The following is a 21153-nucleotide window of genomic DNA, read 5'->3' as shown; positions in this document are numbered from 1 at the left end:
TTCCGTCAGCAGTCGCCCATTATGGATTACACTGCAACAGCCCAGTTTGATTTGTTACCCTTCACTGTGTGGGTTCTGCCAATACAACCCAGCTATAGGGGAAAAATTAAATCAATCCGCCTCCAATCCTATTTTCAGCTGTCTTCTCAGGCTGCTGTCCAGACCACTACAAATTAGCAAAAACAAATGAGAGTAAAGCAACTCACCTTTTCACCTCAAATTAAAAAACTCCCAGACTCCTTCGAGGTTGTGTTTTGGATAGAAGGAAGTTGTTCTAATGGTCCTGCAGCAAACTGCACAGTTTCACACAAAAATACTTCCAATGCTACCTACATTGATATTTCAGGGAATACACAAAGAGAGAAAAACTTGGAAGCAATGAGTTTACTTCTCAGTAAGCATTTGCTTTTATTTGGAATTTTATGCTATAAAAATTGCAAAAGCAGCTGAGAACTTCTTATCCTTAAACAGTTAACATAAGGAATGTTTAAAATGCAGTTATTTCACAAAAAATTAGCTTATCTGGTATGAATATTAACTAAGTTCTCAAATTTTTTATCAGCTATAAATTCAGAGAACTATACCTGTTAAAGTGCACAGTTTACATTCAGCATTAAAATAGATAAGGCACTTACTAAAAGATAAAACAGTTATTAACAGGATTAAACAATTAAAGTAAATGGGTAACTATTGCTCATCTGCATTGTAGATGATTAATTTTTCCCTCACCAAAAGAATCTCTGCAGGGCAGGAATATTGAAAGAAACAACTGATCCCCCTCCAATATTTACTGCGTAAAGAAAAGCAACAACAACACAGGAACAAGCAGGTTTTTTTCCTGTTCTGTTAATTATTGATGACAGCACTTTGTGTCCCAGCTTTGGTTCTTCCCAAGATACTGTGGGTTTTTAGGAAGAAAATAATAAAGGAAAATCTGTATTAAGGATGTAGGCAAGTAATGCTGCACATCTTCAGACATCTATTAAGAGGCCAATTTTAGGGAAAAAAAATTGTATCTCAAAACGCCCTTATAGATTTCTAGGGAGATGAACATAGCAGTGAGGCCAAAAGAGAAACTGGATTCTGCAGTTTCTGCGAATGTGCTTTTTTAACTTGTGCCAGGTGTCAAGTCTTCATACACAGGTGAATTTGGAAGTCACATTTTACAGGCACACAAAATACTTTAAAATAACCACGCAAGTGACCTTGAAGAACTCACAGCTGAACATTTAGGACAAATTGTCAAGGTGTGGAGCCAAGTAACTCTTCAACTTGCACACAGCTAAGTACTCCAACACTAATTACTGTGTCAAAATGCAAAACGTCTTCTGTTATTCACTTGTAGTTACAGAAAGCACTGCACAGGACCAGCACTAGAGAGTGTTCAGGAAAGGATTCCACCTCCATGTTCAGTCCATGTTCTTTTTAACTTCTGTCTTCAGCACAACATCAATTTCTTCATAAATAGCTCTGAAAGAGGAGGAGTAGGGTGACTCCTACATCACTTTTCATTTTGACAAATGGCACCAGGGAAATCGTGCCCAAAGTTTACAGTGTAGCTTCCCTTGCAGGATGCCCAGGTCTCCATGGAAACAAAGAGCCAACCCTGGTCTGATTATCTGATTGTACATTTAACAAGGAACCTCTGGATACTGTCACTTTTGTTCAAACAAGTTTGGGAACAGGACTGCAGAACACAAAAGGCAAATTCATCACTGTGCAATTACTGCACTAATTAAAAAAAACAATGGAAGCTTTGTTGAGATTTCCCTATCTCAAAATACAGTGGCTCCTTAGAAATAAGTTTTGTACAGATAGCTCAAACTTTTTTTTTTTTGCAATTTAGTGTTAGAAAGGGGAGTTCTGCCATCTGTTAGGTTTTGTATTAGTTTGCTGTCTCATTATTTTGGTCTTCTGGAGAGACACAGCATCCATTCCCTTTTGTAGTTTATATTTAAATTAAGGATTTTTTTCATATGCAGTAGAAAAACACTCTTTAAAAAACACAATTGCTATGAACAGGAATTCCTTTGGTTACCTTCTTCCAGAACTACCAGTGCTGAAGTTCAATCAGCCACCTCCAGCAGGACCCTGACTATATTTCCTTCACCTTTCTGTATCACTGGATAACATTTTAGTAATTTTGATAGAGCATTACTCTTCCATTTTTACAGATGCCAGTTAATGAGCACGCTATAGTATGTTCCTTAATTGGTTATGCCAGAAATATTTGAAGAAAACATACAAAATGCAGCCACCGTCATTTACATCAATGATGCAGCTGGTCAGTTACCTCAGCCTAAGTAGAGTGGTCTGGTTTTCCTCTCAGAAGAAAAAGCCGTTTTGCCTTTGGTAACAGAATTTTAAAATTCTATTTTAAAAGTTACTTACTCAGTGGGAGCCAAGGGATCGAATTCCATTATCTCATAGTAATGAGGCGACTGTGACTTGTTCTTTGATGTAGCTGTAAAGAGAGACAGACACACCCAGATTCAAATGAGAATGAAAAGCAGGATTACTGCATGTTTTTTTGTGTCTTCCCAAAAGTAGCACATTATCTGCTACAGATTCAGCTGCTAAAATGGACAGATATGTAATGGAATCCATGAGCAATATGACTTGATCGATGCTTCCTGCTGTTCCTAGTCACTGACAGCCATTATGTAAAGGCCTTAAGTTCTAACAAGAAAAAGAAACATGAAAGAGGTGATTTGCAGTATTTATTACCTGCTGGTGATGGTCCATTTGATGACACAGTCTGTCCAGCCTGCAGATTTACTGGGTTCAGAGGCACTGGGCTTAAAAGAGTCGTCAACTAAGGACATCAAGCAAAACAATGCATAAACAGATTGTTCCATGAGGACCGGTTTGACCTAACTTACATAATTGCTGGCTTATCTTTAAACTCTCTGACTACTGCAGGTAAAACTCCAAGGCCAACAGTTAGCAACCCAATTAATCTTCATTCTCCACACAACCTTCAAAGCAACACTTAGTCTTCTATAGCACATGTGTATAACTTACTTCTGTGTTACTTGTTCCACCACACAGGTTCAAACATCTGCTTTTATTTGCAGTTTAAAATAAGGACTATGCATGTTTGTTTGGGAGCTGCTTCTCATTTTTTCTATTTCATACTGCCTTCTAACATTATCTCTAAGTCCCTTCAGGCTCTTTCCATTCCTTCTGTCATGGGTGTTTCTCTGCAGCATGACATTTGCCCTGCACTATACTTGGGGTTTAAGTGACTTTTTTGTGGGCTTTGTTTTTGTGGGGGGTTTGCGGGTTTTGGGGTTTTTTTGTATGTTTGTTTTTAATATCTTATTTGTGATAGAAAGTACACCAGAGTAACATCATGGCAACAGGAGGAGAGCTCAGCTTGCTTTGCATAGCAACAAATTAAATAATAGAGCAAGAGCTTTCTGCAAATTCCCCTGGGATTGTGCTGGACCCAAGGAAACAGGCTTCCACATTAGGATCTGTGGCAGCAAAAGAGGAAAGTTGACCTAGTTACCAAGTAGAATATTCCCTGAGGTATTACCCAGTAGAAAATTCCCTGAGGTATGGAGAAGGGCTACAGAAGAGACCTTTGCATCTTTGTAGTTGGGGTAAATCCAGAAGTTCTCATTTGACAGCTGCCAGACAAGAATGATCATCCCGAACGTTAGTATTACTCACATTGCTATAGATGTTCACATTGCTGTATGTGTGTCCAGCTGGGCTGCTTAAACTATTGCTTTGTGCTTCAGCTGCAAATCTAGGAGAGAGCAATACACTGAATATAAGTAAGAAACGATCAAAACTGTTTATTCTGATTGTTCCAATATTTTTTGGCTGGTCTGTCTTTCCTCTGTGTTACATCTGAGAGCAGCAGCATGGGCAGATGGACCAGTGTCCCATGCACATGAATTATAAAGACACCTCCCCTGTCTTGAACCCTTTTCCTGACCTGTTTCATGTTTCTCCCTTTCCCTGCCAAAAGTCAGGTACATTTATGTCTATCTATGACAAAACAGTGATGCAGGCAGAAGTGTATTTTGAACCCTCTCAAACAATGTCTAGCACAGAGGGAATTTTCACTTGTTCTACTGAACTAATATGTAAAAGTAGTAAATCTGTGTCCTCAGAGATTCTTATACTCATTAGATGAATTATAGAGCACTAATACCCCTAAGGATCTGTAATCCATTCCCATTCCTTGATAAGAGACTACTCACAGGGACTGATGAGCTTTTGTAGGAGTTGCTGAATCCAGCTGTGGGTAAATTGATGGATGAGACCTAGTTTTATCTTCAGGGTGTGCAGATAGGCCATCTGAAATTCAAAGTAATAATTAATGGTAATTTAAACATTATTATGCAAAAGTAGCTACTTGTACTTTGAACACTAAAAGAGTAAAGTTTTTGTTTGGAAGGCCTATACAGCTCTGAAATGGATTGCTGTTTATCACATGAAAGGCAAAGTTTTAATGACTCTGAAAAGTCTTAGATCCAAGGTATTTATCTCTATATTTAGAACATCAGCAGAGCTCTACATGATAGATACCACTTAAAACTCTTGTTGCTATTTGTAAAGGATTAAAATGGAAATCTAGGGAATTATTCCCAGGGGGACATTCACACCTTTAGCTTTAGTATATGGACTTCCCTAAAGCAGGTAAAGGAGGGGCTTCTGCAAATAGTAATTCAGGGTACTTGAAGCCAAGTCTTTCTAACACTCCTGAAAAAACTCCTGTTTCTTCCTGCCAAGTCTACAGGACAAGCAGCTACCACAGTGTTTTAGAGGCTCATTGCAGTAGAAAACAGAGCATATTCTATTGCTCAAATCTATGTAAAAGGGGAGAAAGATTACGGTAAAAAAATTACAGGAAACCTTACAATATCTTACAATTTTGTTCCTATGAACACATTTCAATTCTCCTTTTAAGAAAATTTAAGAAACATCCTTAAAGTTAAGGAGTATCTTTTTTTTTCTTCTTTACAAGGAACTTCTTGATTCCTCCAGTAACCTCTTGTGGGTTTTAGGGAATCAGAGTGGAAGGGAACTTCCTTCACCACTTACTTCCTGAAGGAGACACTGCAGGGTCCCTTTGCACCACTGCAGACACAGAAGATGGAGAATCTATGGAGAGGCCAAGTAGATCACTTGAGGGAGCAGATGGCTGTTTCCTGTACAGCTTAACATTTGAAAAAGAATAAGTTATGTGGGGTTTTTCCTGGTGTTTTGTTTTGTTTTTTTTAAGGAATTTGCATTGTTTTTTTTAAACTTGCATAGTTTTAAGCAAATCGCTGTTTTCACAAAACATTAACTTTTAAAATCTTAATATTAAAAATTGTTAAGTATAAGAGAAGATCAGGACTCTGTGTGTGTGAAATGTAGCTAATGAAATAAAATATGCACTTCAGAAAAAAACAATTTCAAAAAATAAAGAAAACCAGTTCTGAAGTAGAAAATAGAAAGGATTCAATTCTATAAAGCCATTCTGAACGTTTAGATACAGGTTTGATATTGATTTTCTGATCAATCCTATACAATTCTTTTCATGCTACTTACTTGTGTTAATGAGATTTGATATGTACTTAGGAGATTGATTTTTTCCAGTCCCTTTTTGGATAGAAAAAAAAATCAAAACCACAATAATGTTTCCTAGGACATAGAAAAGAGCTCCCTTCCTTTCTCCTGTGAATGTGTTGGAATTTAAAACATAGCCAGCCAAAGGTTTAATAAAACCACATGCTTGACTCATACAGGTTTGGTAACACCAGATGAAAAATAAATAAATAAAAGATGATGCATTTTAAACTCAGAGTCTGCTTAATAATATAAAAATGCACAGACTGCATCATTTGAATTATTAACTAACCCAACAGTGGATCCATCAAGCAAAGCCATCCACCTACATAATCAGAATGTAGTAATGGTGGCTTTTCAAGGAAAACAAGACCATCTTCTACCTTTTTATAATAATTGTCAGCAGTATTTCAGCATTCACAATGCATTTTCATGTTGAGTCCCAGATGACTGCACAATTATGGCTTAGAAGAAGGCAAAACATGTGCAAAACTACTTTGGGCAATATAATTAACAACCATAATTATCAATCAATAAAGGACAGTCATTAAAGATTTGCTACAAGCCATTGTTCACAATTCAGAAAAAGCTTTGACTCAGGAAAAAAAAATCAATAGAAGTGAATTCTCAAAGTGCAGCAGTATTTCAGTCTCTGGATCATTAACAGGAAACAAATGAAAAGAACCTATGGTTTCTCATTTTTCGCATGGCAGATAATTGTGCTTAGCTGGAGAGGCAATAAATCAGCATTTGAATAAATCTGTCTCCCATTTTTCATGCCCAAGCTTCCCTCTTGCATTTGACATTGTTTGCTACTTTAGTTACATGAATTTGCATGAAATTCTGCAACTGAGACTTTAGAAAAATCAGTAAGAGTAGTGTCACTCTGCTGTCTCCTGTACCTCTCAACTAGAGAATAAAATTCTGCATGGATCAGAAGTGCATTTTTGACAAGGAAGAGCAAAAGGAATGGTTGCAGTCCTGCAGTTCAGGAGCTCATCCTTAATTACCTCCTCCCGCTCCCGCTGTATCCTCTGGTTCTCCAGGAAACGAACTCTGTTCCGTGAGAACCTGTTGAAGGTGCAGAGTTGAATGTTCATTCTTACATTCCTGTGCTGTGCTTCAGAAGAATATGAAACCAGTTATAATCAACTTTTGATTCTCAAAAGACTCCAAACAAGCACTCCAGGTGCTGTCTCTGGGGCACTTGGCTTTATGGGCCATCTGACTCCCATTCCAGGGCTGTGGTCCTGGTATCTCCTACAACCAACACCAGCTGGTTTTTTCCTGGCCTCACATTTGGAGACAGCCATCTGCTTGTTCCTAAACAAAACCAAGGCTCCTCTGACAGTGGTTTGTTCTCGGAAGAGAACACGTGAACAGTCTCTGTTTCGGCCCACACATTCGAAGAATGAGTCGGAGTTCTTCAGTTCTTGGGCTCAGAGTTGTTTATTGTATTTTATCTATAAAAATTTTTCTCCTGCCCTGCCAAGGTCCGTCCAGCAGGACAATTCCAGACACACTGACTGCCCTCAGGGCGGTGTTATCTCTTTATACTACAAACTACGTATAACATGTTTACAATTACTTTCCAATACCTATCACCTATGTTAGACAGTGAGTTTCTACTCTAAACCAATCCAAAAGTACCAATATCACAGCAGAAGATGGAGGTAGAGAAGAAGAAGAAGAAAGGCTGGACACGCCCAAGTCTCTCCATCTTGTTCCCAAAACCCCTATTCTAAAAACCCCAAAATCTACTTTTTCACCTAGTGATAATTTTATTATTACACTGCTTAAACTTCTGTGGCTTTCAGGTCTTCATACAAAGCTGATAATTTGCTCCACGGGTCATAATCAAACCCACAGGTGTTCTGGGCTGTGTGCCAGGGTCTCTGAGCCCCCTGGCAGGGGTCCCAGCAACTCTGGACACCCAAAGGGATGCCCTGAGTTCTGACAGTTTGTCTCTGTTCACACTAGGCAGGTAACTTCCTAGTGTGCCAGAACACTTCCAGCTGAGTCCCAGGAAGCCTTCTGTCCTCAGAGTTCTGGGCATTCCCTCATGCTCTCCCAGGACAACCCACACACCTGTTCTGGCACACAGCCCTTTGCAATAATTTTTTTTAAAAATGGAAACAAACAAAAAAAAAATCCATCTGCATAAATATGTATGTTCTAGGAGTGATAACAGTGCTACTGTGGGTCCAGAGCAGACCCACACAGGTGACACTGAACATCTGGAAGGTCACTGTGTTTCAGCACCAGGAGCCCTGAGTTGCCTGGACAGACATATGGACAGTTTATCCAACTGCATGTGCTATTCAGGGTCACTGTACTAGGGAGGCCCAGAAAAAGAGTATAGATGCATAAAGAAACAGTAAAAAAACCTTTCCAACTGTAGAGCAGAAAGTATTTATCTGAAATCAAGAAAGAACCAAGAAGCTGCAGACACTAGAGGGAGGCACTGTTACACACATGAGCTGTTGGTTGCACAGCTGAGATTGCTCTGGATTTAATTTGGATTCTACATTAATAATCAGAAACAGAAAATGCAGCACAACTCATCCTCCAACAACACACACAGTGTGAAACAGATGCAGCTCATTAAAATCAGCTGGCCCTTTACACACCTCATTGTTCAGAGGGAAATACAAAGAACAAATCTTATGCAACACAAAATTAACCAGATACGTTTTTATACTTATCTACTCTGAAGTGCAATGGATCTGCACTCAGGAAGACCTGTACCATACAAACCATAGCATTACATTACTAGAATACAGTAGTTTTCTGTCAAATTAATAATTCTTTCCATCACTGTATCTTTAGTGAGGAATCTGTTTAATTATATCCACAAACTCCTATTCACAGTTTGAGGTTCCCGGCCTTAACAGTATTCATCACTTGTAACAAAAATGTAAGCCCACATCTGACTTCAGTGGATTTACATGAAAGCTGAATAAAATTCCTTTTTTGCTTATTAAAAGGAAAAACCTCCTAAAGGAAGTGATCACACAGTTCTTTCAAGACAGCTGCTGTAAAATCCACCAACACTACAGTAAACAAGATTAAAGAGTAAATGAAAACTTAACATTGTCATGATTAGGCCCAAAGTTTATTCCTGACACTTAAAAGAATTACTGATATTTTAAGTGAAGCACTCAGAACAGGATTAAAAAGAAAAGATGACTAAATTATACAAATTTGCTAAATTTAATACAAAACAATTGCACTTGATGCATAATGATTCCTAGAACACTCTTTAGCCATGGAAGAGATCAGCTTCTGTTAAATCAGAACACTCTCCATAAGTATACTCGTATTATATTTTGGGGAGCAACACTGGAATTTTAAGTTGAAAACTAATTTCAGTTTTGCCAGCATCCAGTCATGCTACCAGCGCCATTAACAGACAAATACCCAGGATGTCAACAGGAGTACTGCTGTGCTTTCATGTGTGAAAGAGAGAAACATTTTCTCTAAGACAAGCAGAACACTATGTTTCAATCCAGCTAAGAACAGCAAGCAACTCTCCTAAGTATGCAATGAGGCAGAAGGCTGCTCTATGCCAATTCCCGCAGTAAAGGTGTCAAAACTGTTTAGGAAGGAGGACAAGTATTCTTTTCTGGAAGCACAGACACTTAACAGAGATAAGCACCAGCACCAAAGGATTTGGAGCAGTTGTTGACAAATTCACTGGACTGTGCCAAAAAGGGATGTCAAATTCCAAATTATTTTTGTGTGCCTGCATCTGATTTCCTGCCTATGCTGTTAACTCGCTTTACACCACTCTAATGTTTCCTAACTACTTTCCAGAACCATTTCTGAGGTGTTTAGAAGGCAGGAAATACATAATTTTCTCTTTTTACAATCATATTTCTTTTCTGAATTTTAGGATAAAATCTGTCTCCATGGGGAGGATCAACAATAGGCATAGGGAGCATCTCTCCAATAAGTGTATTTATTCAGGTAGGATTCCAAATGTGAGGAGAGAGGTCCTGCACTTACCTTTCATGTCCCAGGAGGACATTATTCAGATCTTCATTTACTTGTATTAGCTCAACAATTACATCTTCATTCTCCACTGTCACCAACAATTCCATGATCCTCTCCTGCATCATCCGACAGGTCTTGTACAATTTCTGCCCAAGGCAAGGGAAGGAAAAAAATTAAAAATTGTAACTGTGGTCTCTCAGTGTGTTGGTTCTGGAGATGAATGATAAGACACTCAAGCACTGTAGAATCACAGGTAACATTCCTTAATTTACACAAACCACACAGGTACCAACAACTGCAAATGGAACAATGTCCATGTCCTTGATCTCTGCAATGCAGGGTCACAACTCCCAGCACCACATCACTCCTACACAATCTCTACCTCTCAACACACCTTCATTTCTAAAGATGTATGTGTCTCTAAAGCGTAAATTACAAATTGCAAAATAACAGAGGCCCCCTTCTGGTTGAAGCTGATTAAACTCAGCAGGATACTTGGACATAATCCTGTTCAATGTCTGCTTGAAGAAAAGAAAATATTAGTCTAAAGGTCAGAAGTGCTCTGTGACAATCTCAAGCTCCAACTATTCGTTTAAGTGGGAAGTCTGGATAAACTTAATCTATAGATTTTTGAGAAAGTAACACAAACCTTAGAGAATCAGCAGATAGGAGAATTATGAGAGTTTATTAAGCAGAATTTTGCATTATTGCCTGGTGAAGTGGAAGACAGTCTGTTTATATTACCCCCCTCTGCAAACTTTGCATGTTCAAAGAAACAAATTCTTTAGCAACAGGAACTTTAACTCAGCCAACATTTTTTCTCCTTCATGCAACATTGGCAAATGCAGGCTGGCTCAGCTTAAAGAAACAAAAAAAAAAAGAGGGGGGAAATGACTCTCTTTGCACACTACTATTCAGAAATTGCTTTGATATTCTAAGTGATCTGATTTTTCCTCAAAAAAATACAATACTTCATGTAAATCAATTATTTATTTAAAAAGAAATTTGCACCCCTTTGCTAAATCTGTATTCAGGATTGCAGAGTGCTCTACTTTTCAGTACTGTAGTTTCACAGCCCAGGATAAAACACACAAAACTGTGTTACCCTAATGTCTGTAATTACATTTAAAATCTCCCCAACTGCACACCTTACTATGTGATCCACATTTAAAAAATGTGTATTTCTAAGGACTCCATTACACAAGCAGACTGGCAAGTTTCAATACTCAACAGACAAGGAAATTGAGATACTAATTTCAGGCATGGATTTGTCTGAAAACTGGAGTTCTACAATGATGGAGTAACAGCTGGAATAACAGTCACCAGTAATTCCAATACATTTTTGCTAATTTTTACCAGCTGCTGATCTGGACCCAAATTCCTGCACATCCATCCACTATTTGTTCATTATGTCTATTCACCATCCAGTACAAAAGTTTGTTACTCTTCTTGGCTGATCTTGAACTATTCTTTAACGACAGTTATTTATTGGCCAGCAAATTATTTCCAGTGAAATATGATATCTTAAGTCTTGTCCAAAAGAGGGTGGGGAAAGAGAGGAGCCTGACCACTAATGACTATAAAGAACTGTAAACACTGATCAAGTTCACCTTGTTACAGTTTTTATTGAGGGACTCCAGATAATCTGAAGTACTAAAATCAATGTCTCCAACTCACTCAAAGTCTAAACAAGCAGCTGTTTTAATAAAGGATTTTGTTCTGTGACAACAGAAGTCCAATCCAAGCATTCCAGGTAGTGCCACAAACAAAAAGAGAACATTAAGCATTGTTCAAGGAATAGGCTGGCCGTGCCTGATGTTTTACACCACTCCTTGACAGGCGAAAAAGAACAGAAAGAACAACAGTGAAAGGAATGAGTTTTCATTCACTCTCCTACATATGGAAACTCCACACCCTGTCCTCAACCTTTTGCCAACACTTTTATTACTGGGAGTGTCAGTAAGAATCCACTGGTTTACTGTGGGCAGCTCAATCTGTGCACCCACATATGAAGTGTCATGGCAGGAGACAGGAAATAAAAGACAAACTTTTTCTGTTTCCCAACCTTTTCAGGGATTGGACAGAGGTGGTCAAGAATGATATATCAATGTATTCTCAACAGCACCCAGTAAGGGTTCATTGCACAGGAGAATTTCTACACTGGGGAGGAGAAGCACACAAGGCTTGCAAAAATTAGATCAGTTCTTCAAAACACTTAATGCTGCAAAACTGTCAAAAATGCTTCCTCATTGTAGCAGTTTGGAGGTAAGGTTAGAAACAGAAGGATGTAGTAAAAGCTTTTTAAGTTCTCAGAGACAACGTGAAACCGAAAAGCTTCCATTAACATAGGTCACTATTGCAATGATGAAGTAATACTGTACTTTTAATTTCTGAACTGGAAAATACAGCATAAGCACATAATATCACAGAAAGGGCATGTACAGGTTCACTGTCACATCACTGGACTATTGCAATACACCTCCTTCAGGCTACACTTACAGAGCACATGAATCCCTCTGTGGCACAGCAAGTTCCCAGTCTTTGAGGTCACACACATAAAGCCAATGCTTCATATTCTTCACTGGCCCTCAGTCTGCCCCTAAGGGACTGGTGATAATAAAGAGAGCTCTGCAAACTCCAGGATGGATATGAGAGTGACACTGTGTCATCATCTATTCTCCAGCTGGAATGTTCTCGGGGCTGTTTGACAGAACATGCTCAACAGAGAACGCTCCATTATGAAATTCTTTTGCCATTGGAATTCCCTAGAGCTTAAATTTGCATTGCCAGCTGTATTGTCCTTTCCTGACTATCAAGATGTCAAAGGGAAGGTGAAGGAGATGAAAGAAAGCTGAGCAAAACGAGAGATAGAAACCTGTTGTAGGGTTCCATCTGTCAATCTGAATTCAGATGTTAAAAGACAAGATATAACAATTTAAAAAGCAACTATACCAAACCAATAGCCCCATCAATGAATTATCATGTACCTGTAAAAGATTCATATCATCTGGATTTTCAGAGCCAGGAACATTTTCTTTCAATATTGATGACATAACTCTCACATTCATTTTTGCCATATCCAGCTCACTGTACAGTTTCCCAATCTGTTGGAATTCAACAGGAGAATATTGTGTAGGTGAACAGAGCAAGCAGAATAATTTTTACCTCTAATACACACTTTCTTTCCCATTAGGTATAATATGCATTATTATTATTATTATTATTATTATTATTAAGCATTATTTTACTCTGGTAACACAACATGGAAATGAATAGAATTAGTTCAGCTTTTAAATGTGCACTCAAACTAAGATCCAAGCCTGATAGCACTACTTGTTTTTCTTACAGTTAATCCCTCTTATTGATGTCCCTGTTCCTCCTTTTAGTTACATACAGGGCAAGCAGGCATGCAAGAGAACTGTCCTTTCCTTCCTGCTTTTTATAATAACCTCTTCACACAAGCCTTATGTGAAACAAATTTGGCTTTCACGCTTATCTCTGAACAAGCTTTTATCAATTTGCATAAGGGCACTGTAAGATGTAATTAGATATCCACACAGTCGAGTAGTAACTCCACAAACCCAACAGAAACCCAGAGCTACACCCTGTGCACTGAGGGTCCCTGCAGGGGCACCCAGGCTGCTCAAGCCACACATTCACAGCACATTCCAGGTGGACCCACCCTCCCCTAAACCTGTAGTGCTGCACCTGCTCCGGAGTCAACAACAACGTTGGGCCTGTGGGAAGAGGCAGGAAGGAACGTTTGGCAGGACTGGCAGAGGATGGGGATGACTTTGCACAAGGCCAGGGTGAAATCTGTGAAAACACAAAAAAAACCAGAGCTTGGGTTTAACAAAACTGCAGCAGGCATCCTGCTGAGAGAGGAACATCTCTCAGACTACACAACTGGCCAGGAGCTTCCTCATCATCAGTGCTCCCAGGGAATTTGTTGAGCAAGTCCTATTTAAAAAAAAATAAATCTAATGGCTATTTTGTAATGAAATGAGGCTTGGAAATCAAATATTTTTAGAAAGGGTTTGCAAATAAGTACCGTCACAGGATGAAGTGGGAATGGCTTAAGAACAGGCTAGCAAGGAATAATTAAGCCATCTGAGAGCAAAGAGTCCTTCCCAGAGTGCCACTGCAATTTTGCAATGAAGGACAATTTGGAATGTGATCACACTGGGAAGCAGTAGAAAGGCTGGAGGGCCAAGTCTGGGTCTCTGCAGAAGGTAAAATACACAAGTCTCCTGGACTGAAAAGCAGAAACAGCCTGAGAGAGCTTCACCAGCATTGCATCTGAACTGACTAATAAAAAAAATCAAATGTTAACTCCAGCCTGCACTATACACTACAAACCCTTCACTTCCTGGAGACTAAGGTAAAAACTGTGTTCAGGTCTGCTAAGACAAACAGAAGGTTTGCCACTGATTTTTACTGGCAAGTACATGAGGTAGACAAAGTAATCTCTAATGAACTAGGTGAGGGAAAAAATTAGTATTTATTGAGAGCATTCTTCACACAGCTAGTTCCAACAACCTTTAAATACATAAGCTTTTGTGTACTCCACTATTCAACCAGAAGATCAAACTCAGGATAAATCTGAATTATTCCTGTCTGCACTGATTATAGACATAAAATTCTGTAATTGCAAGATTCCACACAGTGATGGATGGCTTTCACACTGCCCAAAGCTCTTGTGAAAATTCTTCTTTAAGAAAAAAAAGAAATCTAGAAAGAATGGCATTAAACCATGTACTGTATTTCCAGCTGCTGCACAATGTTCAAACCATACTTAGATTTAATGTCCTAAATGCCACACAATACTACTTATGACAGAGGCTTAAATAACACTTACTGTGCAAAGCTGGAGAGATATGCAGACAATAATATTTTCTTATAGATTTCTACATCTCTCCATTTAATCTTAAAGACAGATGGTGCTCATATTCTCAACAGTATATGTTTTTGTAAAAACCTTACTCATTTTTGTTGAGGCTTTCAGAAGCTGACAAGTATGGAGCACTAAGCACTCATTTATTTTGAAGTAAACAGCATGCACAGATCTTTTGAAGTCTCAAGACAGAGATGCTTCATTTCTGAGAACATATCCATGAATCTGTACTTGAAAATGAAATAAACTACTATATAGTTCAGGTTTCTTCATTGTTATCTTAGCTGTTATAACTGAAACTGATTCCTGCACATGTGCTTAAGTAATTTGGTCATATTCTGCCCGGAAGCATTTAAATAAAAAACCCAGATCAAACATGCCTTCTGTGTCCCATAAAATTAACACATCTCATTTCTGAAATGTCCTTGTGTATCCTCACCTTAGATCCACCACTGCTAGTGTCAGAGGATGGAAATTCCACGCCTTTCTTCAGCAATTCCAGGTAAACTTCTTTTACTTCGCTCACATCCACCATCCCTTGAAAACCTCGTGCCCAAATCTGGTTTTGAAATATCAGGGACAGTAACAGTCACAGAAATGGTCAGTCAGTGGGTCAGGAAAATGCTTTTAAAATGTATGGTCCTAAAGGCAGGTCATTCCCTTCTTCCACTTTGGATAACTCCATTCAGTGCAACAGGAACCACAACAGCTCCAGAGTTAAGGTGCTTTCAAAAGAGGTTTGCAGGATTTAAACAGGTTGCACAATTAAACATTTGCCACATGGCAGACACTGTGAACACTCACAGTTTACTCCAGACTCACCATGATAAAGGTCAGGATTTTCTCTTGCATATCAATGGGCAGGTTGTATCTTGGGTTTAGCAGTTTCACCAGCTTGTCTTTGCAGAAATCCTTCTTCACAACTAAAGACTGGAATCTTGGGCCACAGTTCTCCACACACATCTCAAGCAGCTGCACACACAAAACCACTTTGATTATAATAGGGGGGAATAGGGGGGGAATAGGGGGGAAAAATCCCACAACTTGACAGCTTTTTTTTTTTTTGTTTAATTTGTTTCAAGTAGTTATAGGGAAGAGTAGGAATGGATATGAACAGATAACTGCTCACTAGAATGCCTGATGAGGTCACTTCAGGGAAACAGGAGCTCCCTGTGTGCTCTGTGATACCTGCACAGTCCAAAGGAGCTGTGCCAGCCACAGTGACACTGTTTTTAACAGAGAAGCATGGTCACCCTTGTTTCTATGTCACAGCACTTACTGAACATATGGTACCTTAACAGCTGGAAATCTGCCCATATCTTAAAAAAATCACTTGCACAGGTTCAGCAATAGAATTAATTCACTGCCTAGCACATAGGTACCCTGGTCTGACAGATTCTGAAGAGCTCTGCAAGAGAAGAAAATCAGATTGCTAAATGCCTGTCCTCTAATCCGCCCTGTAAGTGAGAGACTAATGATAAAATAGAAAAGAACAAATTCACCAACTTGGAGCACAATTTCTCCATGTGTTTCAAAGGTCACACTAATTTGAAACAGATGAGCTGAAATGTTCCAATTCTCAGATTCATCTTCATGAGGGAAGTCTACTTCCAAAAACATGCTTCAAATGCTTAGAGCAGGATCCCTGCAAGCACTGTGCCTGCCCTATCAAGCACAGCAGGATGTGGTAATGACAGTACTTCTCCCTTGTACATCTGGAGGTGGTTGATTACAATTCTCATTTTGCAGAAGAGATGTCAAAAACTGCCATTACATCCCAGTCACCTGGGACTTGACAGGAAACTGGGATCAATCAGATCAGGTGCAGAATCACGAATAGAATTCATCTTGCCTGGCCCAAATCTAAAGATGGACGATGACTCACACAGGGATTGTCACTCTTGTGCTTCTGTCTCTTCAATTGAAGCTTCATTTTCCCTCCCAAAGGAAGAGGGAAGATAGGAAGGTGAAAGCAAAGGGCTGACATTAACAAAAGGCTGCAAAATTTCATGGGTTTTGAGACAAAATTTCCCCTGAATCATGTCACAGACAGAATGTATTCTCAAAAGGGATGATATGGTGATCTTGATAAAAGTAGGTTAAGTATACTTTCCTATTCCACATTTGACTAAGTGAAATCATTTTATTAACTCATTTTTTAGCCTCAAGACTCAGGGATTTTTTTCCCACTGTGATCGGGAACTTACAGGACAACAGGTTGAAGACCAGAAGAAAATATATTGCCAAAATGAAAACAGGGTAGAACAAAGAGACACTGACAGACTGCTGTGCAAAGAGCTAACATAAAGATAATTACAAAAAAATCTTGGCTCAAAACATTATTTTCATAGAGAGTACATGAAACATATGCTAATATGCCAAGTCATTTGCCTGTGCAGTACTTCAAAGATGCTTTGTGTAAAATATTTTCAACCCAGTGCATGGGAAACTTGTTATATTACTCCCTATTATTAATTCCCTACTTAGGGGACTGAGTATTTATCCACTGAAAGAAAGTACTGAACTAATGGTCTGGATCCTCCACTCAATTATGCCAGCCCAGCCCACTCACTCAGGGAAAAACTAAGCTGGTATAAGAAAAAGAAGAATTTGACTCAATTATTTTTAACTGGACTATTCATGAACAAGCCACTTTCATGCTAATAACACCTTTCATTAGAATTTCAATATGGGTATTTATGGTGCAAATAGGACTCCGGTGCAAACAGGATTCCACTTCCACTGGAAAGAACAGATCCAAGGTGGCCAAGCCAACCACTGCTCCACACAGCTCAATGGAAACTCAACAGAAACACGTTTTAATAACAAAACTGGCAAATTAACTTCAATCAAACCATTAAACTTCCTGTCAATGGCAAACAGGATGTGAGAAGTACTGGAATTGACAGAGCTGGTGTGTTCCAGGATAACTGATCCCAGAGATCTGCACTCAGCAAAAGATGCAAACTGTGTAATCCAAGGCTTCTAGTTTACAGGACTGAACCACAAAACTAAAATGATAAAAGGAATCTACAAAGAGGTGAAGCTAAACTGTGAAGCAGAAACAAAAAATGGGAGAAGTTGGTGAATATAGCAGAAGGTCAGCTATGTTCCTTATCAACAGAGACCTCACTCAGATTTCAAGGCTCACTGCACATCTAAAGCAGCCAGGTTTGATCCATAAAGCTGAGCAATGGGTGCAGCTTGTGAGGGACACTTCTCAGACCCAAGGTGGCTGCAAGAATACCCAGATGAACAGCTTGCTTCTTCACATTTCTGACTCAAGGGGAACAAGCCATTAATCCGTTTCCAGGATTACACTCCACTGAACACATCCTGATGCCTGCCCAGCTGAGGTTTGGAACTGCAATATGCTCTTTCCAAGGCCAGCATTTAAACCAAACCGGTATGAGCAGCTCTTTCAGCTGCCACTCACCAATTACAGTGCAGGGGCTGAGTGCACTTAATCAAGGTTCAGCATTTCAAAAACACTGAATTTTCAGAAGTCTTGAATTTTTCAGATTTCACATTTCAAACACTGAGATTTGGATTTCTTTTGCTCCCACCTGATGTCCTCTTCTTTTCTTCTTTATCAGCATATACCATAAAATATAATAAAATAGAGTAGTACTCTTTTGTTTAGGAGCTGTAGAACTTCCTCATGCTTTTGTTTTTTAGATCCTCTGCTTTGTAGAATGTTAATTTAACAAACTAAAATCTGAAGGCCACATGTGCCATGGTAATTTTTTTCTGCATCAAAAAAATGACACATGATTAAAAGGATAAGTGGAAATATTCTTAGGAAAAAATACCTGTCAAAATTTAATTCTAGGCAGTTATAGAATGGCTTATGCTGGAAGGGACCTTCAAGGTCAACTAATTCCAATTCCCCTGCCATTCACTAGATCAGGTTGCCGAGAGCCCCATCCAACCTGGACTTGAACATTTCCAGGGATGGGGCGCATCCACAATTTCTGTGGAAAAATGACTTCCTTTAAAATATTTTCCAACAATATAATACAAAGGTGAAACAGTAATTTAATCTTAAATTTCTGCCCACTGCTTTGAATGCAGGAGTGAGAGGGACACATTGAATAAACAATTTCCCCATGTGATGTTCAGCTCCTGAGACCTTACAGGGATCAGAATTGGGGTGCTGCAGCAAATGCTTTACAAAACCAAGGGAGCTCTGTGTAGGTGACTGAACAGCTGTCTCAGTACTCATTACATAAACAGAATTTATGTACCTAAAGTCTACCAGCAATAAAAAGTCAAGTAACACACACACAGTCTGTTGGATTCCTGCCTGAAAGTTCTAATCCTCTTCACTCTGATTGCACAACCTCCAGTGCCAGCCCTGATCTCTCGGTGTTATCAAAGACTGGGCATGAGGCAACTCCATGGCCTGACATAAACACCTCCATCCACGTGACTTCACAGGAACTTCAGCAGCTCAGAGCACCTGAAGCCAAGCCATAGCCAGCACATTATCCAGCTGGCACTCAGCCTTCTTCCTCCAAGTAAATAAAGCATCATCCAAGAGTGAGGAGGAGGAACACACTGTTGAGATTTAACACATTCCAGTAACAAAATCAGGGCTAACACGCGCAGTTGAGCTGCTTCCATGGAGATTTCCACACTCCACTCAGTGTGCATTCTCTGGGAATGAGCTCCTTAAGCAGCTTCATTAGAAATATTAAATTCAAGGGTGTCAAGGTTGAATAGTTACAAGTGGATCAAAGTGCACTTCTAAGAAATGTGATTTGCAGACACTTAGTTTTATCTAATGTAGGTAGGAGAGACAATCTGATGTAGAGTCTCAAAAGCTAGAGGACCACACTTATTGTAAGAAATACAGGCACTAACAGTTCATCCAAAAAGAACCCTGATTTTTGCAAAACTCAGTGAAGAAAACAATTTTTAAGAGATGAGAGTTGCACAGGAAGGAAACAGCTTGTGTTTCAGTGATTGAAAATTATTTCTTTTTTTCCATTTGCAATTAATTGCTGTTGTCATCTAAGCATTTCAAAATGGAAAACAGGAACAATTTCATTAAGGCAATTAAGAAGATAAAACCAGAAGATACAGCACATAGGAAGAGTGATGTGGGAAATGTAAAAGCCACACATGGCTAGCAATGAGGTCATCAAAGGAAAAGCTTTTACACATGCTAAAAGTATGTCAGTACTGGTAAAAAAACAGCAGTACTGGTAAAAAAAAAAGAAAAAGGAAAAAAGCCAGAGGCACAGGGAGAGACAAAGTATAAAAGATCTTATGCAAGAACTAAAACTAGAAAGAGAGAGAGTTAGAAGAAAGTCTGGAACTTATTTAAATGTAAAAAAATAAGGAAAAAAGATTAAAAAATACAGGGATAAGAACTCTGCAAACAGAAAGCAGCAGCTGGGCCAAGAGAATGTGACTGCCTGGCAGTCAAGTTACAGGTGTGCATGGTAGAGGGTGAGGACAGAGAAAGGGGCTGGAACAGAACAGGAATTGCACTCCCAGCTGAATTTGCTGCATGCTCTGTCTGCCATACAATGAGCTCCCAGGTCAGTGTGATAAAGTTCTTCCTTGGATAGACCTGGATCAAGATCCTTCTCCCACTTTTACATACTCAAAAGCTAAGCTATAGTGTCACCTTGGGTATATCTGCACTGTAAATACTCAAGGAACAGCTCTCAAACCTAAACCCTGGGTTATCAGCAGAGACTGTGTCAGATAGTCACAACAGGACCTCGCTGCACAAGGGCTGCAGGAGACAGACCTGATACAGGGATGGCAGGTACAGTGGAAAGCCAGTGTTCCCATTATGCAAACACACAGAACACACAAAAATGTGACTCATGAGACAGTGGAGGAGGAAGCCAGGAAAGAAGTGTGGAAACAGAGTGAGCTAGAGGTCTATATTGACATGTTTAACAATTATCTGCATCTCTAACTTGTCAGGAGACACTTGGGCAATTGCTAAGCGACCTACAATTTTGCCCTATCCATCACCCATCTTCTTTAATCACTTCTCAGCACATCTTGGTATAGACTATGACTTTGCACAACAAATACCAAACCTATGAGTAATAGTACTCAAAGTGATGCAGATGGGCCTCTAAAACCTCAAAAAAGGAAATGGTGAAGAAAATACTTTTAAGCAATTAACAAAAAACTAAAATCCTCAAGAACCTAAAATACAAAAGATATTACTCTTGTCACAGTAGCACTACTGGTAGTCAAGAGTAATTCAAGTCAGAAGCTCAGGACTTAGGAGAGTATTAGAACTTCCTGCATTAACATACTCCAGTAAATCTTAAATTGACTGAAATCACAACAGCTCCCCAAACCCTGGGGCAGTTCAGGAACACTGTCAGATTCTAGAGGCCACATGTCAAGCGAGGATATTCCCAGACACTCTGACCTTTAGCCATAACGTCTGAATTTCACACAGCTCACTCTGCCTCTTGCTCCCTTACTTAACTCACCATGGTTACCTTTTCCTTCAAGTTTATCATTTATATGTGATAACATTTCCTTTTACCAAGCATGTATCACACATTCCACCAGTGTGCTTAGTCTGACTAAGATCAGCACCACAAGGTGAGTAATAGAATGGTCAAATGTAGCTTTTATGTAATATCCTAACCTCTATGTCTTTCACAAACAGGTGGGGCTCTCACAGGACAGTCACTGGAGCAAATAAG

The 21153-nt window shown here is 39.2% G+C and overlaps 1 protein-coding gene across 6 annotated transcripts in view; it reads right to left on the bottom strand.

Annotated features, from left to right (window-relative positions):
• Positions 1-14: 14 nt before the first annotated feature.
• TOM1L1 (target of myb1 like 1 membrane trafficking protein) overlaps positions 15-21153 on the bottom strand; it is a 90830-nt gene continuing 69691 nt past the window's right edge. For all 6 annotated transcript variants that reach the window (XM_077188212.1, XM_077188213.1, XM_077188214.1 and 3 more), the window contains 12 exons: positions 15284-15433; positions 14901-15020; positions 13276-13383; positions 12555-12671; positions 9580-9713; positions 6582-6642; positions 5062-5176; positions 4218-4314; positions 3679-3757; positions 2728-2815; positions 2392-2464; positions 15-1470 (listed from right to left, as the gene is read on the bottom strand). In XM_077188212.1, coding sequence (XP_077044327.1) covers positions 1410-1470; positions 2392-2464; positions 2728-2815; positions 3679-3757; positions 4218-4314; positions 5062-5176; positions 6582-6642; positions 9580-9713; positions 12555-12671; positions 13276-13383; positions 14901-15020; positions 15284-15433 — 1203 coding nt within the window. In that variant the 3' untranslated portion in view covers positions 15-1409. The remainder of the gene's footprint in view (positions 1471-2391; positions 2465-2727; positions 2816-3678; positions 3758-4217; positions 4315-5061; positions 5177-6581; positions 6643-9579; positions 9714-12554; positions 12672-13275; positions 13384-14900; positions 15021-15283; positions 15434-21153) is intronic.

Source organism: Agelaius phoeniceus, chromosome 19 (assembly GCF_051311805.1).
Source record: "Agelaius phoeniceus isolate bAgePho1 chromosome 19, bAgePho1.hap1, whole genome shotgun sequence".
In the NCBI taxonomy this organism is placed as follows: domain Eukaryota; kingdom Metazoa; phylum Chordata; class Aves; order Passeriformes; family Icteridae; genus Agelaius; species Agelaius phoeniceus.
Note: the sequence above shows the minus strand (reverse complement) of the source record. Positions and strands in the feature narration are given on the sequence as shown.